This window comes from Bos mutus, chromosome 6 (genome assembly GCF_027580195.1).
Source record: "Bos mutus isolate GX-2022 chromosome 6, NWIPB_WYAK_1.1, whole genome shotgun sequence".
Classification (NCBI taxonomy): Eukaryota; Metazoa; Chordata; class Mammalia; order Artiodactyla; family Bovidae; genus Bos; species Bos mutus.
Window position 1 is genome coordinate 36,312,768 of NC_091622.1, and position 25,246 is coordinate 36,338,013.

Genomic DNA, 25,246 nt, shown 5'->3' on the forward strand with positions numbered 1-25,246 from the left:
CCCAGCAGCACAGACTTTTGCCTTGCTTACAGTTTTCTGTCCCACAGAATACAGTTAAGAGTCTATATGAGTGTTGTTTAAAACATCCCTAATAATAGAAAAAAAGTACAAATTATTAAAATAGCTATGTATTCTTTTTCTCTCTCAAACATTTCAGAACTCGTTCAGAAATATAATAATATAAACCTCTCTGTTAATAATTAGGAGGGTGCTAGAGCATGGTGGGTAATGGTGGGAATGGTGGGGCTGGATTGCTTAGGTTTGAATCCAACTCTGTCAGTTCTTAGCAGCATAATTTTGGGCAAGTCCATGTCTCTGAGACTCAGTTTTTTCATCTGTAAAATGGGAGTGATGATAACAATCAGAGTTGATTTGAGGATTAAGTGTGTTGATCTATTTACAGTACTTTGGTTGCTAACTCATGGGTGACAATTAGTATTAGTCATTGTTAGCACCATTGGTATCTGTTAGGAATCCAAATGAGGAAGTGAGAATTACATAATATTTTTAAAGAAGAATTCTAACAGAGGAACTTACTAGTTTAGTAAAAAAAATGTAATATATACAAATGACATAATGTTTCAAATACGACCATGAAATCCAGAAGAAAAGATGATTTTTAAAAGTAACAGAAATTGTAATAGGTACCTGGGAAGTTGTCACAAAGTTGGCATATGTTCCAGCAAAAATATGTTTGACTTGAACATCAGCAAGGTCTAGAAGAAAGTCATAAATCCATGCTTATTGTTTTTTAGATGTAAAAAGTATAAATCTTTTGTTATAAACATAAAACTGCTTTTAAAAAGTCTTTTAAAAAAACTAATGTATTACCAAGCTAAATTTACTTATTCTTTGGCTTCTAAATAGATTTTGACTACAAACAGCATAAAAGATTAATACTGATCAGATTACACATTATATATTCCCTTATCTTAAAATTTAATTTTCCATGTATTTACATAATGAAACCAGGCTGGTGTGCTTTAGTAGAGATTTGATTAAATATATAAAAAGTGTGCTATTCTGTTGAGGTTTGACAGAAAACAATAAAATTCTGTAAAGCAATTATCCTTCAATTAAAAAATAAATAAAAATAAAAAATAAAATAAAAGTGTGCTATTCTGAAGTGTAAATAACTGATTCTTTTGTATTACCTTAATCTTTAGAAAAAATTACTTAATATTCCAGGAAGCATTGCATTAAAAAAATGCATATTCTACAAATCAAAGATAACGGTACCAAAAGAACCACAGTTCTATGCATTTTTGAAAGGAAACTGAATAATATTTTTCCTCCAATGACACCAATTAAAACAAAATGACAAATCGTGGGACCACTCATACCCTTAGCAGAAACCAGGCAGCTAATGTCAGAGCTCTCTGCCAGAGCCCCCGGATGTGGTGATCTGCTTGCACAACCTGGTCCACGACCAAAAGACACCACCTGACCCGTGGTGTAGATGTACGCAAGGGTGTGATCACTGCAGGAGACAGAATGTTGTGAAGACTTATTATAACGAGTCATGCTTTTTGAGAAAGATGATGTCTCAACACAAAATAACAGATTTATTTTATACTAAGTACCCAGACCCCATTATCACAATGTCAGAGTTAGAGAGTACCAAGTCATATGGCCAAACAAATGGCGGGTGAAGAGTGACTTATTACCACCCCTAAAGGCAGAATATTATTGATGGGTCTTTGCTATGGTTTCTATCATTTGTGTTTTAAATGTAAGTTCTTTTTGTCTTTTGCTCTTTTTACTAATTGGGTGGATAATAGCCAAAGTGTCCTCATGCTGCTGTTGCTGCTGCTAAGTTGCTTCAGTCGTGTCTGACTCTGTGCGACCCCATAGACAGCAGCCCACAAGGCTCCCCCGTTCCTGGGATTCTCCAGGCAAGAACACTGGAGCGGGTTGCCATTTCCTTCTCCAGTGCATGAAAGTGAAAAGTGAAAGTGAAGTCGCTCAGTCATGTCAGACTCTTAGCGACCCCATGGACTGCAGCCTACCAGGCTCCTCCATCCATGGGATTTTCCAGGCAAGAGTACTGGAGTGGGGTGCCATTGCTTTCTCCTAAAGTGTCCTCATAGGGAGGGATAAATTAGGAGATTCGGATTAATACACACACACTATAAAATAGATAGCTAAGGACTTACTGTATAGCACAGGGAATTCTACTCAATACTCTGTAATAACCTATATGGAAAAGAATCTAAAAAAGAATGATATATGTATAACCAATTCATTTTGCTGTATAGCAAAAACTAACACATTTTAAATCAACTATACTCCAATAAAAATTTTTTTTAAAGTTCTCATACTTAGGTTATGCAAAACTCAGAATGCACATGCAAATATACATCATCTTCTACTTGCATGAGGGTAATTTTGTCTAATGAACTCAAGAAGATAAGCACCACTATTTTTGTTATATACAAACTCCCCTCACCCTAGAATCTAGTAAGGTGGTCTATGCCCAGTACATTTCCAATAAATTCTTATGAAATAAAAGAAATGCCTAGAATAAAGAAGAAAAACAGAAAAATTAAACCATATTTGAAAGGAGCAAATTTTCAGAAAGGAAAATGATCTATAAAAAGAGTAATCACATATTTTAGTGTTTTAAGGTTTCAAAACATTTCATAAAAGTTATTTCTAAGTAATAAAATACACCACTTTCTTCTCTCACTTAAAAAGACCTAGTACCTTCCACAGTCTATCTGTGAGACGAGGCCTTCAATTCTTTCCACAAGTTGTGGACCCCTCTTCTCAGCAGTGGGATCATGTCCCAGCTGTCCATAGCTATTGTCTCCAAATGTGAATACTTTCCCATCCTGTTTAAAAAAGGAAGAATCAGACTAATTTCAGGCTAAAAGTGTAATTAAAATTTAAAAGATTAAGTCCCATAAGAGAGTTTTATGAGAGCACTATGGTAAATATAAGCTTTATATGAAGAAGAGTCTTATATTTATTATTTCTACTAGTGAATAAAGAGTTAACATATTAAACTTGAAAAATCACTGGCATTCCCTTCAGAACTGGGTACTTACTATGTATTTGTAGAAAGAATTGATGGAGAAATTAACTGGTTCAAGAGTAACACTAACACTTAAATATAAGGTTGCTTTATTTATTTGAGCATTTCTCTGAAAATAAATCTCTTTTCAAAAGATGATTCTGGATTAAACAATTCTAGCTCTTTCCTGCCAACTGATAATATAATCCAAGCATATTTTTAAAACAAACAAAATATAAATTATTTTATATATTTTGCTTTAAATAAACATTTCAACCACACAAATAGTTTTCAAATCTATTCATTACAGCTATGGAGAGAATCCATCTTGTCAGAATGAATTGCATGGCCAGTATAAGACATTCAGGATGCTGATTCATAATTGTGCCAAGTAAGAAATGGAACATAGAATGTTTCGTTCTGTAATGTAGGCCACTGAAACCTATAAAAATTACTTTGTTACTTCTACAATATTTTTCATATGTAGAGCTACATTATGACAGAATAATTGCTAAAGGGATTGGCTCCTAATCTATAAGAGATTTTAAAATATCTAAAAATATTTCCTGAAGCTGAAATTAGCTTTTGTTATAGGATCTTAAAAATTCCATGGCTTGGCTAACTTCTCCTCGTTAGAGATCTGTATGCTGAATGGGTATCTTCCGATATTAATACACATATTGTTTTCCACAATAATTAGTACATGTACCTTACAGTAACATTTCTCTGGGACTTAAAAAAAATAGCAAAATGGGAATTCCCTGATGGTCCAGTGGTTGGGACTCAGTGTTTTCACTGCCAGGGGCCCAGGTTTGATCCTTGATTGAGGAGTTAAGATCCCACAAGCCACAAGGTATGGCCAAAATATATATATATCTCAAGATGTTTTGGTTTACCTGGGTAAGCACTGCAGTGTGCTTGTAACCACAGCTGATAGAAACCACACCGAGAGTCTTCAGTGCACCAATTGATACAGGCTTATATCTTTGAACTGTGGAAAGAAAGCAGAATCTCTCAAGTATAAGAAATAATCATGTATCATGAGTTTTTATATATTTTAATATTTTTGTTATCTTATTATAATTCATCAACATAATTTAAAATGTGAACAATCAGAAGTATTATAAAACAGAAAGAAAGTCCTACACTGGAAAAGAAAAGCAGTCCTTTAGCATTTATTTTTGGAAAATATTTAATTTTCTGGAATGACTAAGGCTATTGGCCAAGAAACCTAAGGTTTAAGACCCCACTTCCCAATAATATTTCTATTATGCTGCATTCATTTTTGTCACATTATAGATGTTCTGCAAATATGCAATAATAATTGAGAAAATAAGAGGACCCACTTCCTGTTGATGAAGTTAAATGAAATGAGATGTAAGAGATCAGCATGGTACAGGTATGGGGTCATCCAGCCACTAAGTCAAGTCACAACTCTTTGCTTCCCCATGGACTGTATGTAGCCTGCCAGGCTCCTCTGTCTATGTGATTTCCTTGGTAAGGATACTGGAGTGGGTTGCCATTTCCTTCTCCAGGAGATCTTCCCGACCCAGGGATCAAACCAGCTTCTCCTACATCGGCAGGTGGATTCTTTACCGCTGAGCCACCAGGGAAGCCGTGGTACTGGTATGTAACAGGAGCTAAATATACATGAGCTGCATGTAAAGAATTGAATAGAAGGGCTCATCAGGAAGACATCACAGTGAGTTTTTTTGAAAGATTGTCAGAGGAACTGGTTGTTTCTCATACTGCTAGCAATTGTCTGAAAAAGGGTTCCCAAACTTTGTTGTGCAAGGGCACTACCTGTGCAGTCTTTGGTAATGACTGATGCCTGGCTTCCCTCCCCAGACATTCTGATTTAATGGTCTGGGATCCAACCTGGGCACTGGGATTTTTAAACATTCTTAGAGTAACAAAATAATGGCCTTCCAAAGATGTACAAGCTCTTTTCCCAGAGCTCAGTGGTAAAGAATCCATCTGCAACACAGGAGACACAGGAGACTCAGGTTTGATCCCTGTGTCAGGAAGATCCTGTGGAGGAGGAAACAGCAGTCCACTCCAGTATTCATGCTAGGATAATCCCACGGACAGAGGAGCCTGGTGGGCTACAGTCCATGGGGTCACAAAAAGAGTTGAACATGACTGAGCACACAGAGGTGAATATGTTAGAGGACATGGCAAAGAGGAGTTACGAAAGCACGTGAATTTAAGGTTTTGTTAATCAGTTGACCTTAAAATAGGAAGGTTAGCTTGGATTGGAGAAGGCAATGGTACTCCACTCCAGTACTCTTGCCTGGAAAATCCCATGGACCGAGGAGCCTGGTAGGCTGCAGTCCATGGGGTCGCTAAGAGTCAGACACGACTGAGCAACTTCACTTTCACTTTTCACTTTCATGCATTGGAGAAGGAAATGGCAACCCACTCCAGTGTTCTTGCCTGGAGAATCCCAAGGACGGCGAAGCCTGGTGGGCTGCCGTCTATGGGGTCGCACAGAGTTGGACACAACTGAAGAGACTTAGCAGCACCAGCAGCAGCAGCTTGGATTATCTAGCTGTGCCCAATGCAGTTACAAGGGTCCTTTAACTGAGGAGGAGGGGGTCAGAAAAGTCAATGTCAGAGTAATATGACTTGAAGAAGGCTTCACCAGCCATTGCTGGCTTTGAAGAAGAAAGGGGGCTATAAGTCAAGAGTGTAGGTGCCAGTAGAAGCTGGAAAAGGCAAGAAAATGGTCTGTCTTCCTCCAGGAAGCCCCTGTTGACACTTTCATTTTAGCCCCGTGAGACCTGCATCAGAACCATGAGATAATACATCTATGTTGTTTGAAGCCACTAGATTTGTGGTGATTTGTTATAGCAGGAATCAAAAAAAAAAAGTTAATAGAGCTCCCTAAGTGATTCTAATGTGTCCCAAAGTTTGGGAACCACTGTTTTAACCTTTAAGAGTGCCTTTTGCAGAGCTGGTCTTCCAAGTAGAAAGAAAGAAGGACTTACTATAAGCCTAACCCATTACCTGGGGCGTTATTCCCACTGAGGGCCAGCTGCCCTGCATTGTTGCTTCCCCAGCCAAATGAAGTCCCAGAGAGTGACAGGGCAAAGCTGTGGTGCCCTCCTGCAGCCACCTGTGCCAGCGGGATCCCCTCCAGGGACCTCACCCTCTGTGGGCTGGCTTGGGAGGGGAATTCCTTCCCCAGGCCCAGCTGTCCATGGCTGTTCGTCCCCCATGAAAACACTTGGCCATCTGCAAAAGCAAAGAGGAGAAATTCAGAAGTGCAAACATTCTGAATGTTTAATAAAGTGTAATACCAAATTCAAGGAGAAACTACCACCTTAATTCTAAAAATCTTTAGAGAATAAAACAGGAGTAAAGGAGGTTAAAGCACCTTTACTAAAGGCAAAGTGAATGGCCAAGGTCACATTTAAAAATCTCTTCCAACAACATCCACTCTTCTTTTCCCTCCCACTTAAGAATACCCATGATCTTTCATCTGCTCCAGTTAAAAATCCTGGAGTCATCCTTGACTCCTCTCTCTTTTTTTACAGCCTTCAACCCAGCAAATACTGAAGTCTCTGCTTCAAAATCTATTGAGGATCCAACTGCTTCTCACCACTTCACTGTTACCCCCTTACCTGCCAAGTCAATGTCACTTTTCTCCTGGAAAATGGCAACAGCATCTCACTGCACTCCCACATCGTATCCTTGCCCCCAGCAGTTTCTGCTGTCATGAGCAGCCAGAGTGCGCTTTTAAAAACATGTCTGATAAAACCCTTCAAGAGCTTGCTTTCTCACTCAATAAAAGGCCAGTTCTTACCATGGTTCATAAGCCCCCACAGCTACTTCTCAGACTGCATCTCCCCTGGCTCCCTTCTCTTCCTCTCCAGAGCCTCTGCTGCTCCTGAGCACCCTGCTGGGCATGGTCTTGCATCTGCATCATTCCATGGCCTTAGCATCATCTCTCTCTCTCCTCTCCTTTTGGTCTTTGTTCACGTCTCACCTTATGAGGATAGGTTCCCTGATCTCCTTTATAAAGTAGAAAGACCCCTTCCCTCCACCTACCCCTTCGCTCTCTGTCCCCTTTCCCCGTCTCACTTCTCTTCACATCCTTATCCCTATTATACCACACAATTATTCGTCCCTGTGTTTAAGGCTCACTTCCGCTACATCTCCCCAGAATACAAGCTTCATGAAAGCAGTCTTAGGTTTATTCACTGCTATATCCTCTTTGTTGGATATACTGTAGGCACTCAATAAATACTTGTGGAATGACTGGTGGGGGTGGGGGTAAGCAACATTTTATGTTGAATTTGACTAGAGATAGATCATTTACAAGAGGTAAAAAATCAAGCTCTTCTAATGCTAAATTATGTACCCAGAGAAATGCTAACACATTTCAGATTTCTACAAGTTATTATATCTAAGTTTTCTTTTTAACTTTAAATGCATTAAAATGAACCCCAATGCATTAAAACTCAACAGGTATTATTTGTATTCAAAAAATTACTTCCTGATGACACTTACAAGATCCAAGAAGACTTTTTTACCTTCTGATAATGCCACGGAGTGGTAGTGTCCACAGGCAACTTGTATAATTTTGATACCAGCCAGAGTTTTTATCTTCCTATAATAATAATGGTACAAAATCTATTAATCCTTCTTCAGATTGGGTCACCAAGTGGACTACAGATATTTTAAATTACTTTCTTACATTTCTGTAACACATTTATCCCAAAGCCCTCAAACTGTTTTCAGCATGACATCAACATGTATAAAAATACAGGGCAGAATCCAAAATAATATATAAGGCAAAAGTGATTTTTATTGGGCTTTTAATGTATTGTATAAAGTTCTAAACTTTATACTATACTTACCAACCTAAAAGAAAAATAAATTTCTTTATGCACATATAGTGTAGGGTTTTAGAATTTATGGAGCACTGTCACCTACACCACCTACCTTAAGCCCTGTGAGATAAAGATACTACTAGGTTGATTCTTCTTAAATTGCTGTTTTTGTAGATTAGAACATACTCTTGCAAGTCCCTTGGACTGCTAGGAGATCCAACCAGTCCATTCTGAAGGAGACCAGTCCTGGGTGTTCATTGGAAGGACTGATGCTAAAGCTGAAACTCCAGTACTTTGGCCACCTCATGCGAAGAGTTGACTCATTGGAAAAGACTCTGATGCTGGGAGGGATTGGGGGCAGGAGGAGAAGGGGACGACAGAGGGTGAGATGGCTGGATGGCATCACTGACTCGATGGACTTGAGTGTGAGTGAACTCCGGGAGTTGGTGATGGACAGGGAGGTCTGGCGTGCTGCGATTCATGGGGTCGCAAAGAGTTGGACACGACTGAGCGACTGAACTGAACTGAACTGATTAGCCATTTTATACGGTTGAACCTAGGAGAACTCAAAGAGGTCAACTGGTATCAAGCTACAGAACAGATTCAAACCTTGGGCTTTTCTTTACAAGTTCAATGCTTCATTCCTCCGAGCCACAGCCATCTCTTATACAATTTAATGACCAGAGAAGGTAACAAGAGGTAACTTCCTAGCATTAAAAAACATGTTTTTGAAATTTCTCAGTGTATGTAATTCATGAACACACAGTTTAGACTGCTTATCATATTATTTGGCCTAGGAAGCTGTGTGTGAGGATATGATTTTCCCCCAATTTTACTAAGTAAAATATTAGGATCCAAGGGCTTATGGCAAGCCAAAAGATTATGTTGGGAGTAACACCTTTCCTCTTTCAACTTGTGTTCTCTGCTTGGGGAACCTGCAAATTAACTGCCATAGATTAACAGGGAAAAAAAGACAAAAAAGTTTATATGTGCAGATAGAAGCTCCCAAGTAATGGAAAATTTGTACAATAACCTGAGTAGAGGTTTAAATATATTAACTTAGCAAAAGGGTCTTTTTTTTTTAGGGCTTCAGTGGTAGAGTATGAAAGGTTCTATTGGGTTTTTTGATGCAAATTGGGCATTTTATTTTTAAGACAGCTGAATTCATAGGAAACTCCCTCAAAGGAGGGTTAATGGCAGCTTATGTATTTTCAGGAGGCCCTGTTTTAGTCAGATAAGTTATCTCTGTGAATCTTCTGGAGCTCAAATATTTTCCCTTTAAAATAATCTTTATACTAACTCTGGAGGTCCAAGTGTCATTCCCGTACATAAGATTAAGATCAAAGCGTCACAGGTTCTCACATCATGTGGCCCTTCTCTTTCACAGATCCTAATTAAGTAGTAATTGGTGTTCTATGTTATTTTCCCTGCCTCCTTCCCTCACAACACTGTAACCCTTCAGGTTAAGTAGTGTGTTTGTTATAGTCATCTTTGGACCCTGGCAATCTTGCATGGTGCCTGGCACATGAAACTCAAAAACACTAAATGAATGAACTAAAATACGTACTTAGGTATAAAAGTTGTTTCCTTAAATTCTCCAATTCCCAGCTGTCCTTCAGAAGCAGCTCCCCACGCGAAGACCCTTCCTTTGTGACAGACAGCCAGGGAGTGCTCCTTTCCACAGCTCACCAGAGCCACGTGCAGAGTTTCCAATGCCGGAATTCGTTCTTTAGGGACAAAAACAAAACAACCCACACCAAGATTGCTAATTTAATACCAAGTTTAAGAAAGTACTTTTCTTCAAAAGGAAGAGTCACTGGGGTGTCTCATCTCTTCCAGTGATTTTTAAATCAAGGCCTAAAGTCCACTTTAAAGGAGAGAAGAAAATAGGCTCATCGTGTGGCACATCTTTATGGAATATCGCTACTATTTAAAAGGATGGGCATGTGGAGGAATGGAACCTGTAAGGACTTGATGCTTGGCCTAACACTTCCTTGTGATGGTGGAGTAAAAAGCTCAGCTAGATAAAGGGAGCCAGAGAAAGGATGGGCTCACCCCTACTCCATTCCTCTGACTTCCCAGCCTTCAACAGTGAGAACAGTGAATCCTCTGCTCAGGAAGAGATGGGCAGGGAGCCTGCCTGAGTATGAGAGGCAGATGCCAGATGCCCTCCCAATGAAACTCTGGGCGAATTACTTAATATGCCTCTGGATGGGTCAAATACGCCCACAGTTGAAACTCTGAGCATTTTTCCCTACAGGACAATCTAAACTGTTTTCCCAAAGTGTTTGTCTCTGAATTATTAGAGGCTTGGAGTTAAGCACATCATTACCAGTCAACTTTTTGTTAATATTTAAGTTTTCTTTTTTAGTCTTGTGATCTTATTCTTTTCAGTGATTTACTTTTCAAACTGTGCAACAAGGAAAAAAAAAAATTCCAAAGATGCATACACTCATAGAATAGAACCTGGTACCTCATTGCTGGAGAAGAATTTGGCTTTAAGGATCACATTGTCCCTTACTTCCACTTTAAGGGAATCAGGATATACCACCCCAAAGCATGCCACTTTGGCATAAGGATAATTTTGAGCTGGAGGCAACTGAGAATCAACAGATGCAGGAAGAGTTCTCTGCCTTTCCCTATCAACTTAAAAACACAAATGTGGCATTCTCTTCTGAAGGTGTACCCGCCTCCCCCTTTCATACCAGGAAATGTGACTCATCACCAGAGTTGGTACTGAGATAAGATTGCATAAACAGCCTTAAGTAAAATAACCCTTAAATTTCATTAGTTTCCCCCATATATTTCAAAATCATTTCTCCACAATTGATCATTCCTCAAAACCCAAACCCTCTACTCTTTGTTAAATGGCACATAAGCTCCTAAGTCTAACCCCTTCTTTTCTGTGAACTCCTGTGCACATATTAAAACTGTAAGGTTTTTTCCCTCCTTAATCTGCCTTTATCAATTTAGTTCACAGGTCCTCAGGACAGAACTAAGGGTAGAACTAAGGGTAGAGGAAAAGTTCCCCCCCCCCAGACATAATTTTTGGAATTTAAGTAAATAATCAGAAATGTGACATTACTTACAATAATGTCAATCATAGTATTATTTACAAAAGCCCCTGATGAGAAAAAAAACAAATTCCCCTAAAAGAAGAATAGTTATACTGTCAGAGCCTAGAACACTATGCAACAATTCAAAATCTGTTTTTAAATAGACTATAATATAGTATAGATTATAATATAATATTATATACTATAATAAAAGGGCAACGTTTGTGATATTATGCTTGATGAAGAACACAACTTACAAAGTAATATAAATCTGCATATACAAAGCTTATAAAGACATAATTTTATAAAGATTAAATATGTAATAGGAAAATAAGGCAAAAAAGAAATGCATCAAAATGTAAGTTGTCTTTGGGTGTTAGACTAATAAGCGATTTCTTTTCCTGTGTTTCTACAATAATCAATACTAGCAAAATGCTAGCATACATTATTTTAAGGGTATTTCGGAAGGAGTTACAGTGTTCAAACTACAAACTACGTTTGGAAGGTCACTCTGTTCCAGATAGGTTCGCATAGGTAAGGACTGGTCTCAAAAGGCATGTCTGTTCAGAGGAACGCGGTCCAGTTTAGTTATGCTCTCAGTTTCCTTTCGAAGATAAACCTACTGGAAACCGAAACAAACCTGAGGCGCGAGGAGGAAACGAAACTGATGGACCTGCGCTCCGGCAGCGCGGAACCCTGTTCTCCTGTCGCCTGTGGTCCAGCAGACCCACGGCTCCAGCACCGCCACCCGTCTGATCCCTTGCCCCGCATCTGAGTCCAGGAGCTCACCTGGCTGCTCCCCGCGCGGCGTGCCTTTCCGGCCCAGCTGGCCTCGGCTGTTGTCCCCGCACGACTGGACCGTGCCGTCGCTCAGCAGCAGTAGCGAGTGATGCTCCCCACTGGCCGCCTGCAGTAGCGTGTTGCCGCCAGCACACACCTGGCGCTCCCGCAGCGGCCTTCGGCCGCCAGCGCGCCAGCAGAAGTACATCGCCTTCCCGCGCTCCGGCCGCCTGCCCGAATCTGTGAGCTCTGCTAGCCCAGCACCCTAAGGCTAGTGACGAGTGCGCGCTGTTACTCAGAAAACCGGAGGCTGCGTGAGCCGCGCCTTCGCTGGCATCTCCCTTCGGCCCCTCCCTCTTCCTCCGTTCCCCAACAGTCTCCCTCCTCCCACTTTCCCTTCCTCCCGCCAGCACTGACCTGACCTCTTCCTCGCCTCTGGCGAATGGCTTTCAAGAATTAAACTTGAGCCCAAAGCTCAGAGGAGCAGATGAATGAAGCCTAAATTTGCATCCTAGCTAACCCACTTAATGGAGAAGGAAATGGTAACCCACTCCAGTATTCTTACCTGGAGAATACCATGGACGGAGGACCCTGGTGGGCTACAGTCCATGGGGTCGCAAAGAGTCGGACACGACTGAGCGACTTCACTTTCACTTTCACTTTAAACCACTTAAATGCTGTGTGACTCTGGGCAAGTTACTTAACTAATCTGTGTCTCAGCTATCACGTCTATGAAATGTAGACAGTTCAGTTCAGTTCAGTCGCTCAGTCGTGTCCGACTCTTTGCACCCCATGAACTGCAGCACGCCAGGCCTCCCTGTCCATCACCAACTCCCGGAGTCCACCCAAACCCATGTCCATTGAGTCATTGATGCCATCCAACCATCTCATCCTCTGTCGTCCCCTTCTCCTCCTGCCCTCAATCTTTCCCAGCATCAGGGTCTTTTCAAATGAGTCAGCTCTTCGCATCAGGTGGCCAAAGTATTGGAGTTTCAGCTTCATCAGTCCTGCTGATGAACATTCAGGACTGATCTTTAGGATGAACTGGTTGGATCTCCTTGCAGTCCAAGGGACTCTCAAGAGTCTTCTCCAACACCACAGTTCAAAAGCATCAATTCTTCGGTGCTCAGCTTTCTCTATAGTCCAACTCAGTACAGCAAATTTAATGTGTTAGGATAACGTAACAGATAATACAGCGTGTTAAAGTAATGTCTAGAGTACTTATAAAAGTTATCATCGAAACTGTTTTTGGCACTGCAAATGCAAATCCTCATGGTGCTTACATTCTTTTGTTTATAAACAGATAAATATTTTGTATAATGTCAAATGGCAACATGAAAAATAAAACAGGAATAGAGGGTGAGGACAGACGGCACTACCATTTTTTAAAATAAGATATCAGGGAAGACCTCTCTGATGAAGTGACATTTGAGCAGAATCAAGGGGATCTGGGAAATGAGGGAATGAGTCATGCTTATGTCTAAGGGTGGAGGGTGAAGTGGAGCATCTGGAGGCTTCTGAACAGAGAAATTATATGATCTGACTTTAGAATCAAGAGAATTATTCTGGCTACCATGTAGAAAATAATAGAACAGAAATGGAAACAGAAAAACCAGCTAGGGAAGGCTACTACTGTCAGAGTGCATGATAGTAGGGTGATGCTGAGTCCAAGACTAAGGTGACATCCAAGAGGGGGAAAAAGAAGACATGATCATATTCAAAATGGTTTAAAAGCCAGCATCTACAGAGCAGCTGATGAATTGGAAGTGAGAGGAAAGAAGAAAAGGGATTAGGATTACATGAACGTTGGCCTGAGCGACTGAGGTGAAAGGCGGTACGCTTTACTCGGGTGGGAATATCGAGAAAGGCACCAGTTTGGGACTGATGGATCAGGAGTCCCATCTGGTAATAACTGTGAGATGCTTGTTATACAAGGAGGCAATAAAATCAGTCATTCTAGAGTTGTGGAGAGAAGTTGAGGTGGTCATAAAACTGGGAGTCATCAGTGTACAAATGATAGTTAAAGCAAGAAGACTGAATGAGATCACCTGGAGAAAAGTGTGTTAAGCATGGAACAGAGGACTGATCCTGGGAGGAAAACCAGGAAGGGGAGTGTGCACAAGCAAGTGAAGAATCAAGGAATGATTAACTCAGTCAGTTGCTTTTTGAGCAAGGTTAAGTGTTGATCTTTAGATTTGGCAAAATGGAAGTCATTGGTGACCATCAGCATTAGCCATCATCTGCATTATTTTATTTTATGACAGCATCCATTTTATACTCTCAGCTCACCTCTCTTTACTACTACATTTTAAGTTCTCTAAAGATGACAATAAATGTTATTTGTTTTTCTACCTCAATAATGTCTAGCTCGTATTAGAGGCTAATAAGTACATATTAGACAAATGGATTGATAAGTGGTGATTTCATACTTTTGGTTCCATTCTATTGCATGCCATATATAACCTTTCTCGGAATAGTAATTTCCTAAATGTTTATCACTTTCCTCAGGCATAAGACACCAAGTCCTCATATTGTTTTTTTTTTTTTTAAAGCAGTCTACTGGAGAACTAAACTGTATCATTTTATGTCCCTACTACCTAGCACAGTGTGTGTCACTTAAAAAGAGCTCAATAAATGTTAGTGAGATAGTGAATCAAGTAAAGAAATTGAGAACATTTGAGAAAGATATAATTCTCAATTAGTCTGTGTTCATGCACTTGAAAATAGTATTTAGCACCTATTTACTGAATGTTTACCATGTGTTAACTACTTTAAATAAAATATCTAATTTAACTCTTTCACCAGCTTTTCTCAGTTAAGGTTCTTCTGGCTGCAAGTGACAGAAAATATGACCTAAGCTTGCTTAAGCAAAAAGGAAATTTACTGGTAAATTGCATTGTTATTCAAAAACATTTACTGTCCCTCTGCACACTATGGCATCAAGCTTGAGTATGTGAATTTGTTCTGGCCAATGACACGTAAGCAGGAAGCATATGCCAGGCAGATGGTTTAAAAGCCAGTACTTATTTTCCCTACTCTCTTTTCCCTCTATTACAGCAACTGGTGATTTTCTCCAAATAGAAATTCCTCCATCATCCTGAGACCCAGACCAAAAATAATCTCGCAGAGTTGCAGCCATTCTATGGAGCATAAGAGAGAAATAAATCTTTGTTGTTGTAAACCCCTAAGGTTTTTTTTTTTTTTGGCGTGGGGGGGTGGTGGTGGTGGTGTTTATTATTGCACAGAGAACATAACTTAGCCTCTTCTGAAGTTCACATAATTGAAAAGTCCATCAGCCTAGTTGATTTGGGGAAGTACTGTCAACAAGGGCTCATACAATGTTCAAGTGATTCCATTTCTCTGTATCTCTTGCTATGAAGGCTTCATCTTTGGGCCCCAAGCACTGTAGTGCACAGTTCCAGAACCTCCTCTGAGGTGGCAAGAGAATTATAGCAGCTCTAGAGTCCCTTGGACTGCAAGGAGATCCAACCAGTCCATTCTAAAGGAGATCAGTCCTGGGTGTTCTTTGGAAGGAATGATGCTAAAGCTGAAACTCCGGTACTTTGGCCACCTTACACGAAGAGTTGACTCATTGGAAAAGACTCTGATGCTGGGAGGGATTGGGGGCAGGAGGAGAAGGGGATGACAGAGGATGAGATGGCTGGATGGCATCACCAACGCGATGGACATGAGTTTGAGTGAACTCCGGGAGTTGGTGATGGACAGGCAGGCCTGGCGAGCTGCAATTCACAGGGTCACCAAGAGTGGAACAGGACTGAGCAACTGAACTGAACTGAAACTTTGTATCCAACTCTCAGCTTCACAGCCTGTGGAGAATCTGCTCACAAACAAAAGCCTCTGAGCTTAGCCATAATACTCTCAATGGACAGATTTGGATCGCGTGTCCATCCCTGAGTCAATGAGATCTGCCTGTTGGAAGCTCATGCATGCTCACAATCTGAGAGTGAAGAGTAGGTGGATTCCAAAATGAAAGCTGGGTGTGTTGCTGGAAGAAGTAGAGGATGGATGCCAAGGAGATTAAGCAACAGGGATTCTCTACATCAATCATGTAAACTAAGTAGTAGTATTATTCCCATTTTTTAGGTAAGGAATCAAGTCTCAGAGAGTTTTGGTAACTTGTTTGTTGATAACATGCATGTAAATAGCAGGATTTTAACATTAGCCAATTTGACTAGAAAGCCTATTTAATTTCTACTATAACATACTTGTTGCTGGTTTGCTGGTTTAGATGCTAAGTCGTGTCCAACTCTTGCTACCCCATAGACTGTAGCCTGCCAGGCTCCTCTGTCCATGGGATTCTCCAGGCAAGAATACTGGAGTGGGTTGCCATTTCCTTCTCCAGGGGATCTTCCCGACCCAGGGATCAAACCTGGGTCTCCTGCATTGCAGGCAGATTCCTTACCAACTTAGCTACGAGGGAAGCCCATAACAACATACTTGTTGGCCTTTAACAAATCAACTGCCATATATTTCTCCAGCAAAGGTGGGTTTGTTTGGAATCAGTGAAGAATTGCAATTCAGAGTCTGCAATCATGGTACACCATGTGCAAATCCCCCCATGGCAAGCGAAGAACAGTTCCATGGAGGGGAAAAGGAAGTTGGGAGGACTATAGTAAGCTAAGAGCCCATGGCTTTTCATTGGCTGAGTCCTTTTTCTTCCTGCTGGGCTCTGCTATGGTCTAGAGCCTGAGAGCTCCCACTTCTGGTGTCCCAAGTCATTTAATTGAGGTTTCTATTTATTAATTTTTACACTTTTGAGTCCCTGATCTTTGGGCTATCTTTGGGCTGATGGCACATCCTCACAATTCTTCCATCTAGGTAATTTCAATTCATAGTATATTCTTTCTTCATTGCAAACTCCGCCCCTAATTAATAGTTGCTGAAGGATGTAGGCTCATATTAGCAACATCTCATTTTCTATACACTTTGTATCTCCAGCATCCTACTCTAGTTCAGTTATTTTGCATATTTTGTGATAATATCTCACATTATGTTTTCCTAAGAGTTACATGCAAAAAACACAGCTCTGATCATGCCATTTAACTGTTTTAATGGTTGTGTCAGACTCTTTGCGACCCCATGGACTGTAGCCCTCCAGGCTTCTCTGTCCATGGGGATTCTCCAAGCAAGAATACTGGAGTGGGTTGCCATGCCCTCCTCCAGGGGATCTTCCCGACCCAGGGATTGAACCCAGGTCTCCCTCGCTGCAAGCGGATTCTTTACCATCCGAACCACCAGTGACACAAAATTCTTTGTGTATAATTAAGGCCCTCCAAGATCTGCTTGTAACGGACATTTCCAGGTGCATTCTATCAACAGTTAAAGGTGTATCTCGTTCTCTCTCTCACTTGTGTGTACACACACACACACATATACACTCTTTCAGTCTGCTGTTTCAACAAACAACTTGCCTCTTTCTCCCAGATTTTTCCAAATCCATGTCTTTGTTCATTCTGAGAAGACGAGTTTTCTTTTCTCTATTTCTGTTTATGAAAATATGTATGTCTTAAATGCCTCATCTCTGTAAAGTACTTCTTGACTCCACAACATCAGTTACTCCCTCCTAGGCTCCTACCACAAATGATGACCTCAGTACACGCGCACTCCCCAACATGATACTGTCTCAGTGAAAAGGGAAAAAAAGAGGAATGACTTTTTTCCTTTCCCTTTCCTGAGAACAAAGATGAACGAAAATGGTAAAGAGAACAGTGAGCAGGCCTGAACATCCCTAGTTCTTTTACTTTAACTGCTCCTAACTCTGCATATCTGTAACTAAGTTTGCTTTCCTGCCCCCTAACTCTGCAGGAGCTACACATCACACTTTTGTGACGCCTTTGACTCTATGCTAAATATATTCTCTGTTTGGTGTTTACCCTTACACTACCCTTCCCCTTGTAGTTACACATGAAAAAGAAGACCACAGAACCACTGAACTGCCAGACTCAATTACTGGGTTACTGATGTCAACCTATGACTGTCTTTGAAGCAAAGAAAGAGGAAGAAATCAAGATCCTAACACTTTTGTTCCTCATCACTGACTCCTGACTGTGAGCCTTCAACTTACATAAGCCACTAGACACCTCAAAGAGGGTGGGGGGCAGAGTTCTTGAGGCATGAGCCTACTGTGTCCCCATCTGTCAGCTGAGAATTAAAACCACCTTTCTATCTCCTCCAAACTCTGTCTCCATATTTTTCATTTGGCTTTGGTGGGCAGTCAAGTGGGCCTTAGGAAGCATCACTACGAACAAAGCTAGTGGAAGTGATGGAATTCCAGTTGAGCTATTTCAAATCCTAAAAGATGATGCTGTGAAAGTGCTGCACTCAATATTCCAGCAAATTTGGAAAACTCGGCAGTGGCCACAGGACAGGAAAAGGTCAGTTTTCATTCCAATCCCAAAGAAAGGCACTTAATAAGTTTTCAATGACTACTAGGTGAATTAATTAGGTAAAATTCATGGTTAATATTTTTCTAATAGTTACTGAATGTCCACTATGGGTATAACAAAGAGGAAACAAAATATAATAATTACTGTTTACATTATCATTTACTATTTACATTAGTGTTTACTTTAGACTTCACAAAATCCCTCCACCTATTTTCCCTGCTGTGTCTTCATAAGCACTGAGTAAGCAGGCATGAGAGGGAACACTGTCCCTGCTTCACAGGTGAAGAGTTTAGGCTCAGAGAGGTCAAAGTGATTGGTCACAAACTACAGATCAGTAAGTGGAATAGCCCATGGTTTTCCCTTCCACTTTATGACCATATCTGATGAACTTCCCTTTCTCAGAGAACAAACAGGTTAAAAAAACAGAAAAGTAATAGACACTGATTGTCATTGTATCTTTAAAATCACACTTTGAAGGTAATGTATACCTAATACCTTATACCAACAGCCTCTTTTTCTTTTTTACTAATTTTTCCTGACAGTGATTTATGGAGGACAAGAGGATGAGAAAAGGGAAAGAAAATACAATTTCTTAACTACTCACCACATGTCAGTTTCTCTCACAATATATTTCCCCATTTGAGTTTGGTATCCATCCTGTAATATCCATGTACTGTACCCCCGAGTGAGTAAGTGAGTGAGTGACGTCGCTCAGTCGTGTCCAACTCATTGCAACCCTATGGGCTGTAGCCTGCCAGGTTCCTCCATCCATAGGATTTTCCAGGCAAGAATAGTGAAGTGGATTGCCATTTCCTTCCCCAGGGGATCTTCGGGACCCAGGGATCGAACTCAGCTTTCCTGCATTGCAGGCAGACTCTTTACCATCTGAGCCACCAGTGAATCCCACTGTACCCCATACAGATATGATTAACTGGAGTCTCAGGAAATTATAAGTGACTTGCTTGAGATAAATAGTAAGATAAATGGGGGACCAGACTCAAACCATGCCTTCTTCTCTACTGTCTTTCCACCACACAGCGCTGACCAAGGTGAGATGAGAAGGAGGTTAGAAAGGGGATAAGAGAGAAGAAGAGCTTACAAAAGGTCATCATGGACCACATGAGGTTGAGGAAAGCAGAATAAACCAGGCAGAAGGAGGGGAAATGGGCCTGAGGTTAGTCCTTGAGGATCAGCTGGAAGGACATTTGAGAAGAGGGAGGCATTTTGCACTTCCGTTGCTTTCCCCTGTCATCCTCTTCCAAGACCTACTTCTGCCTAATCCTCACGCTTCTGAGTTCAAAGCCCATCTCCATGCTCCTCAGCAGGACAGCCCTTAGACAGGAATAACAGGAAGTATACGGCACTCCATGTATCATTTAGCTTGATTTATGATCACAGCCCAGCTGCTACCCCAGATACCCCCAGGATGCTCCCTGGAAAATGTCATCTAGTGACTCTTCATAAATGGGCAAGACAATTAGGATAGATAGTACTAACTAGTCAGTGGGAGAAGAAACCACCTGCTCAAACCCCAACCTTTCAGGGTCCTTAGAGATAAGCAGGTGGTGCTAGTGGTAAAGAACCCCCAAGCCAATGAAGGAGACGTAAGAGTTGCGGGTTTGACCCCTGGGTAGGAAAGGTCCCCTGGAGGAGGGCATGGCAACCCACTTCAGTATTCTTGGCTGGAGAATCCATGGACAGAGGATCCTAGAAGGCTCCAGTCCAAGCATGCAGAGATAAGAAATGGTAGTTTTGAATCTTAACTCTAGGTGGCAGTATTACTCAACCTGATTTCTTTGCTCTGAGGCAACAACTTGGGCTTTCCAGATGCCGCAATGGTAAAGAATCCGCCTGCCAATGCAGGAGACCCAAGTGATGTTGGTTCAATCCTTGGGCTGGGAAGATCCCTTGGAATAAGCAATGGCAAATACTGCTCTAGTATTCTTCCCTGGAAAATTCTATGGACAGAGGAGCCTGGTGTGCCTGGTGGGCTAAAGTCCATGGGGTTGCAGAGTTGGAGGCGACTGAGCACACACACAGATGCAACAACTTGATCTATTTTTTTATGGTTGACATTACTTTTCTATAGGTAATCTTATAATTGTTAACAAGGATGTTTATGATTTTCTTTCCTATGCTCATTGTAAGATTGGTATTCAAATTATTAAATTCCCTTATCTAGGGGATCTTACCAACCCAGGGATTGAACCCTAGCCTCTTGCATTGCAGGCAGATTCTTTACCAGCTGAGCCACAAGGGAAGCCCAAGAATACTGGAGTGGGTTTCCTATCCTTTCTCCAGCAGATCTTCCCGACCCAGGAGTCAAACCAGGGTCTCCTGCATTGCAGGCAGATTCTTTACCAACTGAGCTATCAGGGAAGCCCTAAATTATTAAATACAAAAATTAATATTTAAATTACTTAGAAAAATTACAAAATTCTACTCTCACATTATTATTTTATCACTATTTCACTGCCATAATGCATTACTTTTATAACACTGCATTTATCTGGAGTCTACCTGCAATCTCAGAGCTCCAGAACAGAGTCCTGAACAGGAAAGAAAGAGAAAAAGTTTTTCTCCAGCCTAGAAATGGGTGCCACTCAAGCTAGGGTATGGGTTACCCAATAATAAATTGAGGATTGCCTGAAGTTTGTCTTTAAAACATTGCTTAAATTAATTTGTTAACCTATGTGAACTAGTGAATCTGTCCCTGTAAGTTAGGCTTAATTTCATCTGCATGTAATTAAACCATCAAATAATAGTGATTAACAAGGTACAAGTTTTTCTCTTACACATTAAAAGTCTTGTGGTGAGCAGCCAAGGGCTCATGTGGTGGCTCCATGATCTTACAGGGAATAAGGCACCTTCTATGTATTTTATTTGAGAACCTAACTTCCATCTTCAGGGTTGCCTCATGTTCCAAGGTGACTGCTGGACTTATAGTTCTCATTCTACTCCAAGCAACTGGAAAGGAGATCTGATGCTCCTGTCCCCTAAATCCCAGGCAATACTTCTGAATACATTTGGTTAACCAAAACTTGTTCACAAGTAGCTGCATAAGATGCTAGAAAATGTCATTTTTAGCTGAGCATCTTGTATATGTGCTTGGTCACTCAGTCATGTCCAACTCCTGGTGACCCCATGGACTGTAGCCCACCAGGCTCTTATGTCCTTGGAATTTTCCAGGCAAGAATAATGGAGTGGGTTGTCGTTTCCTACTCCAGGGGAAAAGCAAAGGAGAAAAGGAAAGGTATACCCATTTGAATGCAGAGTTCCAAGAATAGCAAGGAAAGATAAGAAAGCCTTCCTCAGTGATCAGTGCAAAGAAATAGAGGAAAACAATAGAATGGGAAAGACTAGAGATCTCTTCAAGAAAATTAGAGATACCAAGGGAACATTTCATGCAAAGATGGGCACAATAAAGGACAGAAATGGTATGGACCTAACAGAAGCAGAAGATATTAAGGAGAGGTGGCAAGAATACAAAGAAGAACTGTACAAAAAAGATCTTCACGACCAATATAATCACAATGGTGTGATTACTCACCTAGAGACAGACATCCTGGAATGTGAAGTCAAGTGGGCCTTAGGAAGCATCACTACAAACAAAGCTAGTGGAGGTGATGGAATTCCAGTTGAGCTATTTCAAATCCTGAAAGATGACACTGTGAAAGTGCTGCACTCAATACGTCAGCAAATTTGGAAAACTCAGTAGTGGGCACAGGACTGGAAAAGATCAGTTTTCATTCCAATCCCAAAGAAAGGCAATGCCAAAGAATGCTCAAACTACCGCACAATTGCACTCATTTCACACGCTAGTAAAGTAATGCTCAAAATTCTCCAAGCCAGGCTTCAGCAATATGTGAACCATGAACTTCCTGATGTTCAAGCTGGTTTTAGAAAAGGCAGAGGAACCAGAAATCAAATTGCCAACATCTGTTGGATCATGGAAAAAGCAAGAAAATTCCAGAAAAACATCTATTTCTGCTTTATTGACTATGCCAAAGCCTTTGACTGTGTGGATCACAATAAACTGGAAAATTCTGAAAGACATGGGAATACCAGACCACCTGACCTGCCTCTTGAGAAATCTGTATGCAGGTCAAGAAGCAACAGTTAGAACTGGACATGGAACAACAGACTGGTTCCAAATTGGGAAAGGAGTACATCAAGGCTGTATATTGTCACCCTGCTTATTTAACTTATATGCACAGTACATCATGAGAAACGCTGGACTGGAGGAAGCACAAGCTGGAATCAAGATTGCCAGGAGAAATATCAATAACCTCAGATATGCAGATGACACCACCCTTATGGCAGAAAGTGAAGAAGAACTAAAGAGTCTCTTGATGAAAGTGGAAAAGGAAAGTAAAAATGTTGGCTTAATGCTGAACATTCAGAAAACTAAGATCATGGCATCTGGTCCCATCATTTCATGGGAAATAGATGGGGAAACAGTGTCAGACTTTATTTTTGGGGGCTCGAAAATCACTGCAGATGGTGACTGCACCCATGAAATTAAAAAACGCTTACTCCTCAGAAGAAAAGTTATGACCAACCTAGACAGCATATTAAAAGGCAGACACATTACTTTGCCAACAAAGATCCGTCTAGTTAAGGCTATGGTTTTTCCTGTGGTCATGTATGGATATGAGAGTTGGACTCTAGAGAAAGCTCAGTGCCAAAGAATTGATGCTTTTGAACTGTGGTGTTGGAGAGGACTCTTGACAGTCCCTTGGACAGCAAGGAGATCCAACCAGTCCATCCTAAAGGAAATTAGTCCCGAATATTCATTGGAAGGACTGATGTTGAAGCTGAAACTCCAATACTTTGGCTACGTGATGCGAAGAACTTACTCATTGGAAAAGACCCTGATACTGGGAAAGATTGAAGGTAGGAAGAGAAAGGGATGACATAGGATGAGATGGTTGGTTGGCATCTCTGACTCAATGGACATGAGTTTGAGTAAACTCTGGGAGTAGGTGATAGACAGGGAGGCCTGGTGTGCCTGGCGTCCATGGGGTCACAAAGAGTTGGACGTGACTGAGTGACTAAAATGAACTGAACTGAACTCTAGGGGATCTTCTTGACCCAGGGATGGGACCTGTGTTTCTCACATCTTCTGCATTGGCTGGCGGATTCCTTATCACTAAGCCACCTGGAAAGCCCTGAGCATCTTAAATCCCATATAAAATTTGCATTCTGATACCAAGAAGGAAGGAGAGGATTATTAGATCACAATGAGCAGTCTTTCCACAACCAGCAAGAAATTTAAGATGTTTGGTTCAAGCACATATAGCAGATAAAGCAGCTTCATGGGTGTGTGACCAGTGTACTCAGTTGCATGAGGTTCTGCTCTCAGAAGGCCTTGCACTTAGTTTAATGTTCTGTCTTGAAATTCTTAATAACTTTATCTTTGAACTTGTGTTTTGTAAGTGAAGTCAGATTTAAAACTGGAGTATGCATGTGAGCAGGGGAGATACATGCAATATGTATGCTATTTCTTGACACCCTATTCACATATAGTGTTCAGGATGCCCCATTAGCACAAAATCCCATTGGGTCCATAATTTTGATGATTTTTGCATACAAATTAAATGCTTATGTTTGCATTTAAACCTGGTATGCACAATGTAAAGGTGAATGGCAAAATTTATGCTAATAATTTATATATATATGGAGAAGGAAATGGCAACCCACTGCAGTATTCTTACCTGGAGAATCCCATGGACAGGGGAGCCTGGCAGGCTATAGAGTCCATGGGGGTCGCAAAGTGTCAGACATGACTTAGCAACTAAACAACAGCAACAACTATATACATAGACACACATATATGTGTGTGTATATATATATTTCCTTAGAATAACAGTAGTTTAAAAAACACACACACACAACAAATTGAAAAAGAGATTGTGGAAGATCACCTTACTGTTACCAAAGAAACATCCAAGCAAAAAAATGGGAAAGTAAATCACCAAAATGTGACTGTTACAATGTTTACAATTATTCTTTTTTTTTTAATTTTATTTTATTTTTAAACTTTACAATATTGTATCAGTTTTACCAAATATCGAAATGGATCCGCCACAGGTATACATGTGTTCCCCATCCTGAACCCTCCTCCCTCCTCCCTCCCCATACCATTCCTCTGGGTCATCCCAGTGCACCAGCCCCAAGCATCCAGTATCGTGCATTGAACCTGGACTGGCAACTCATTTCATACATGATATTATACATGTTTCAATGCCATTCTCCCAAATCTTCTCACCCTCTCCCTCTCCAACAGAGTCCATAAGACTGTTCTATACATCAGTGTCTCTTTTGCTGTCTTGTACACAGGGTTATTGTTACCATCTTTCTAAATTCCATATATATGCGTTAGTATACTGTATTGGTGTTTTTCTTTCTGGCTTACTTCACTCTGTATAATAGGCTCCAGTTTCATCCACCTCACTAGAACCGATTCAAATGTATTCTTTTTAATGGCTGAGTAATACTCCATTGTGTATATGTACCACTGCTTTCTTATCCATTCATCTGCTGATGGACATCTAGGTTGCTTCCATGCCCTGGCTATTATAAACAGTGCTGCGATGAACATTGGGGTACATGTGTCTCCTTCCCTTCTGGTTTCCTCAGTGTGTATGCCCAGCAGTGGGATTGCTGGATCATAAGGCAGTTCTATTTCCAGTTTTTTAAGGAATCTCCACACTGTTCTCCATAGTGGCTGTACTAGTTTGCATTCCCACCAACAGTGTAAGAGGGTTCCCTTTTCTCCACACCCTCTCCCTACAAGTCTATTGCTTGTAGACTTTTGGATCACAGCCATTCTGACTGGTGTGAAATGGTACCTCATAGTGGTTTTGATTTGCATTTCTCTGATAGTGAGTGATGTTGAGCATCTTTTCATGTGTTTGTTAGCCATCTGTATATCTTCTTTGGAGAAATGTCTATTTAGTTCTTTGGCCCATTTTTTGATTGGGTCATTTATTTTTCTGGAGTTGAGCTGTAGGAGTTGCTTGTATATTTTTGAGATTAGTTGTTTGTCAGTTGCTTCATTTGCTATTATTTTCTCCCATTCTGAAGGCTGTCTTTTCACCTTGCTAATAGTTTCCTTTGATGTGCAGAAGGTTTTAAGTTTAATTA

The 25,246-nt window shown here is 40.8% G+C and overlaps 1 protein-coding gene across 3 annotated transcripts in view; it reads right to left on the bottom strand.

Moving 5' to 3' along the window:
• The window catches only part of HERC6 (HECT and RLD domain containing E3 ubiquitin protein ligase family member 6), a 57,532-nt gene extending 45,519 nt beyond the window's left edge, over positions 1-12,013 (bottom strand). For 2 of the 3 annotated variants that reach the window (XM_005897788.3, XM_070372162.1), the window contains exons 1-8: positions 11,700-12,013; positions 9,422-9,581; positions 7,555-7,631; positions 6,026-6,253; positions 3,913-4,007; positions 2,707-2,834; positions 1,344-1,480; positions 649-716 (exon numbers count right to left, since the gene is read on the bottom strand). In XM_005897788.3, the coding sequence (XP_005897850.2) occupies positions 649-716; positions 1,344-1,480; positions 2,707-2,834; positions 3,913-4,007; positions 6,026-6,253; positions 7,555-7,631; positions 9,422-9,581; positions 11,700-11,898 (1,092 nt within the window). In that variant the 5' untranslated portion in view covers positions 11,899-12,013. The remainder of the gene's footprint in view (positions 1-648; positions 717-1,343; positions 1,481-2,706; positions 2,835-3,912; positions 4,008-6,025; positions 6,254-7,554; positions 7,632-9,421; positions 9,582-11,699) is intronic. The other variant, XM_070372161.1, reaches the window with a different exon arrangement.
• Between the last annotated feature and the right edge of the window lie 13,233 nt (positions 12,014-25,246).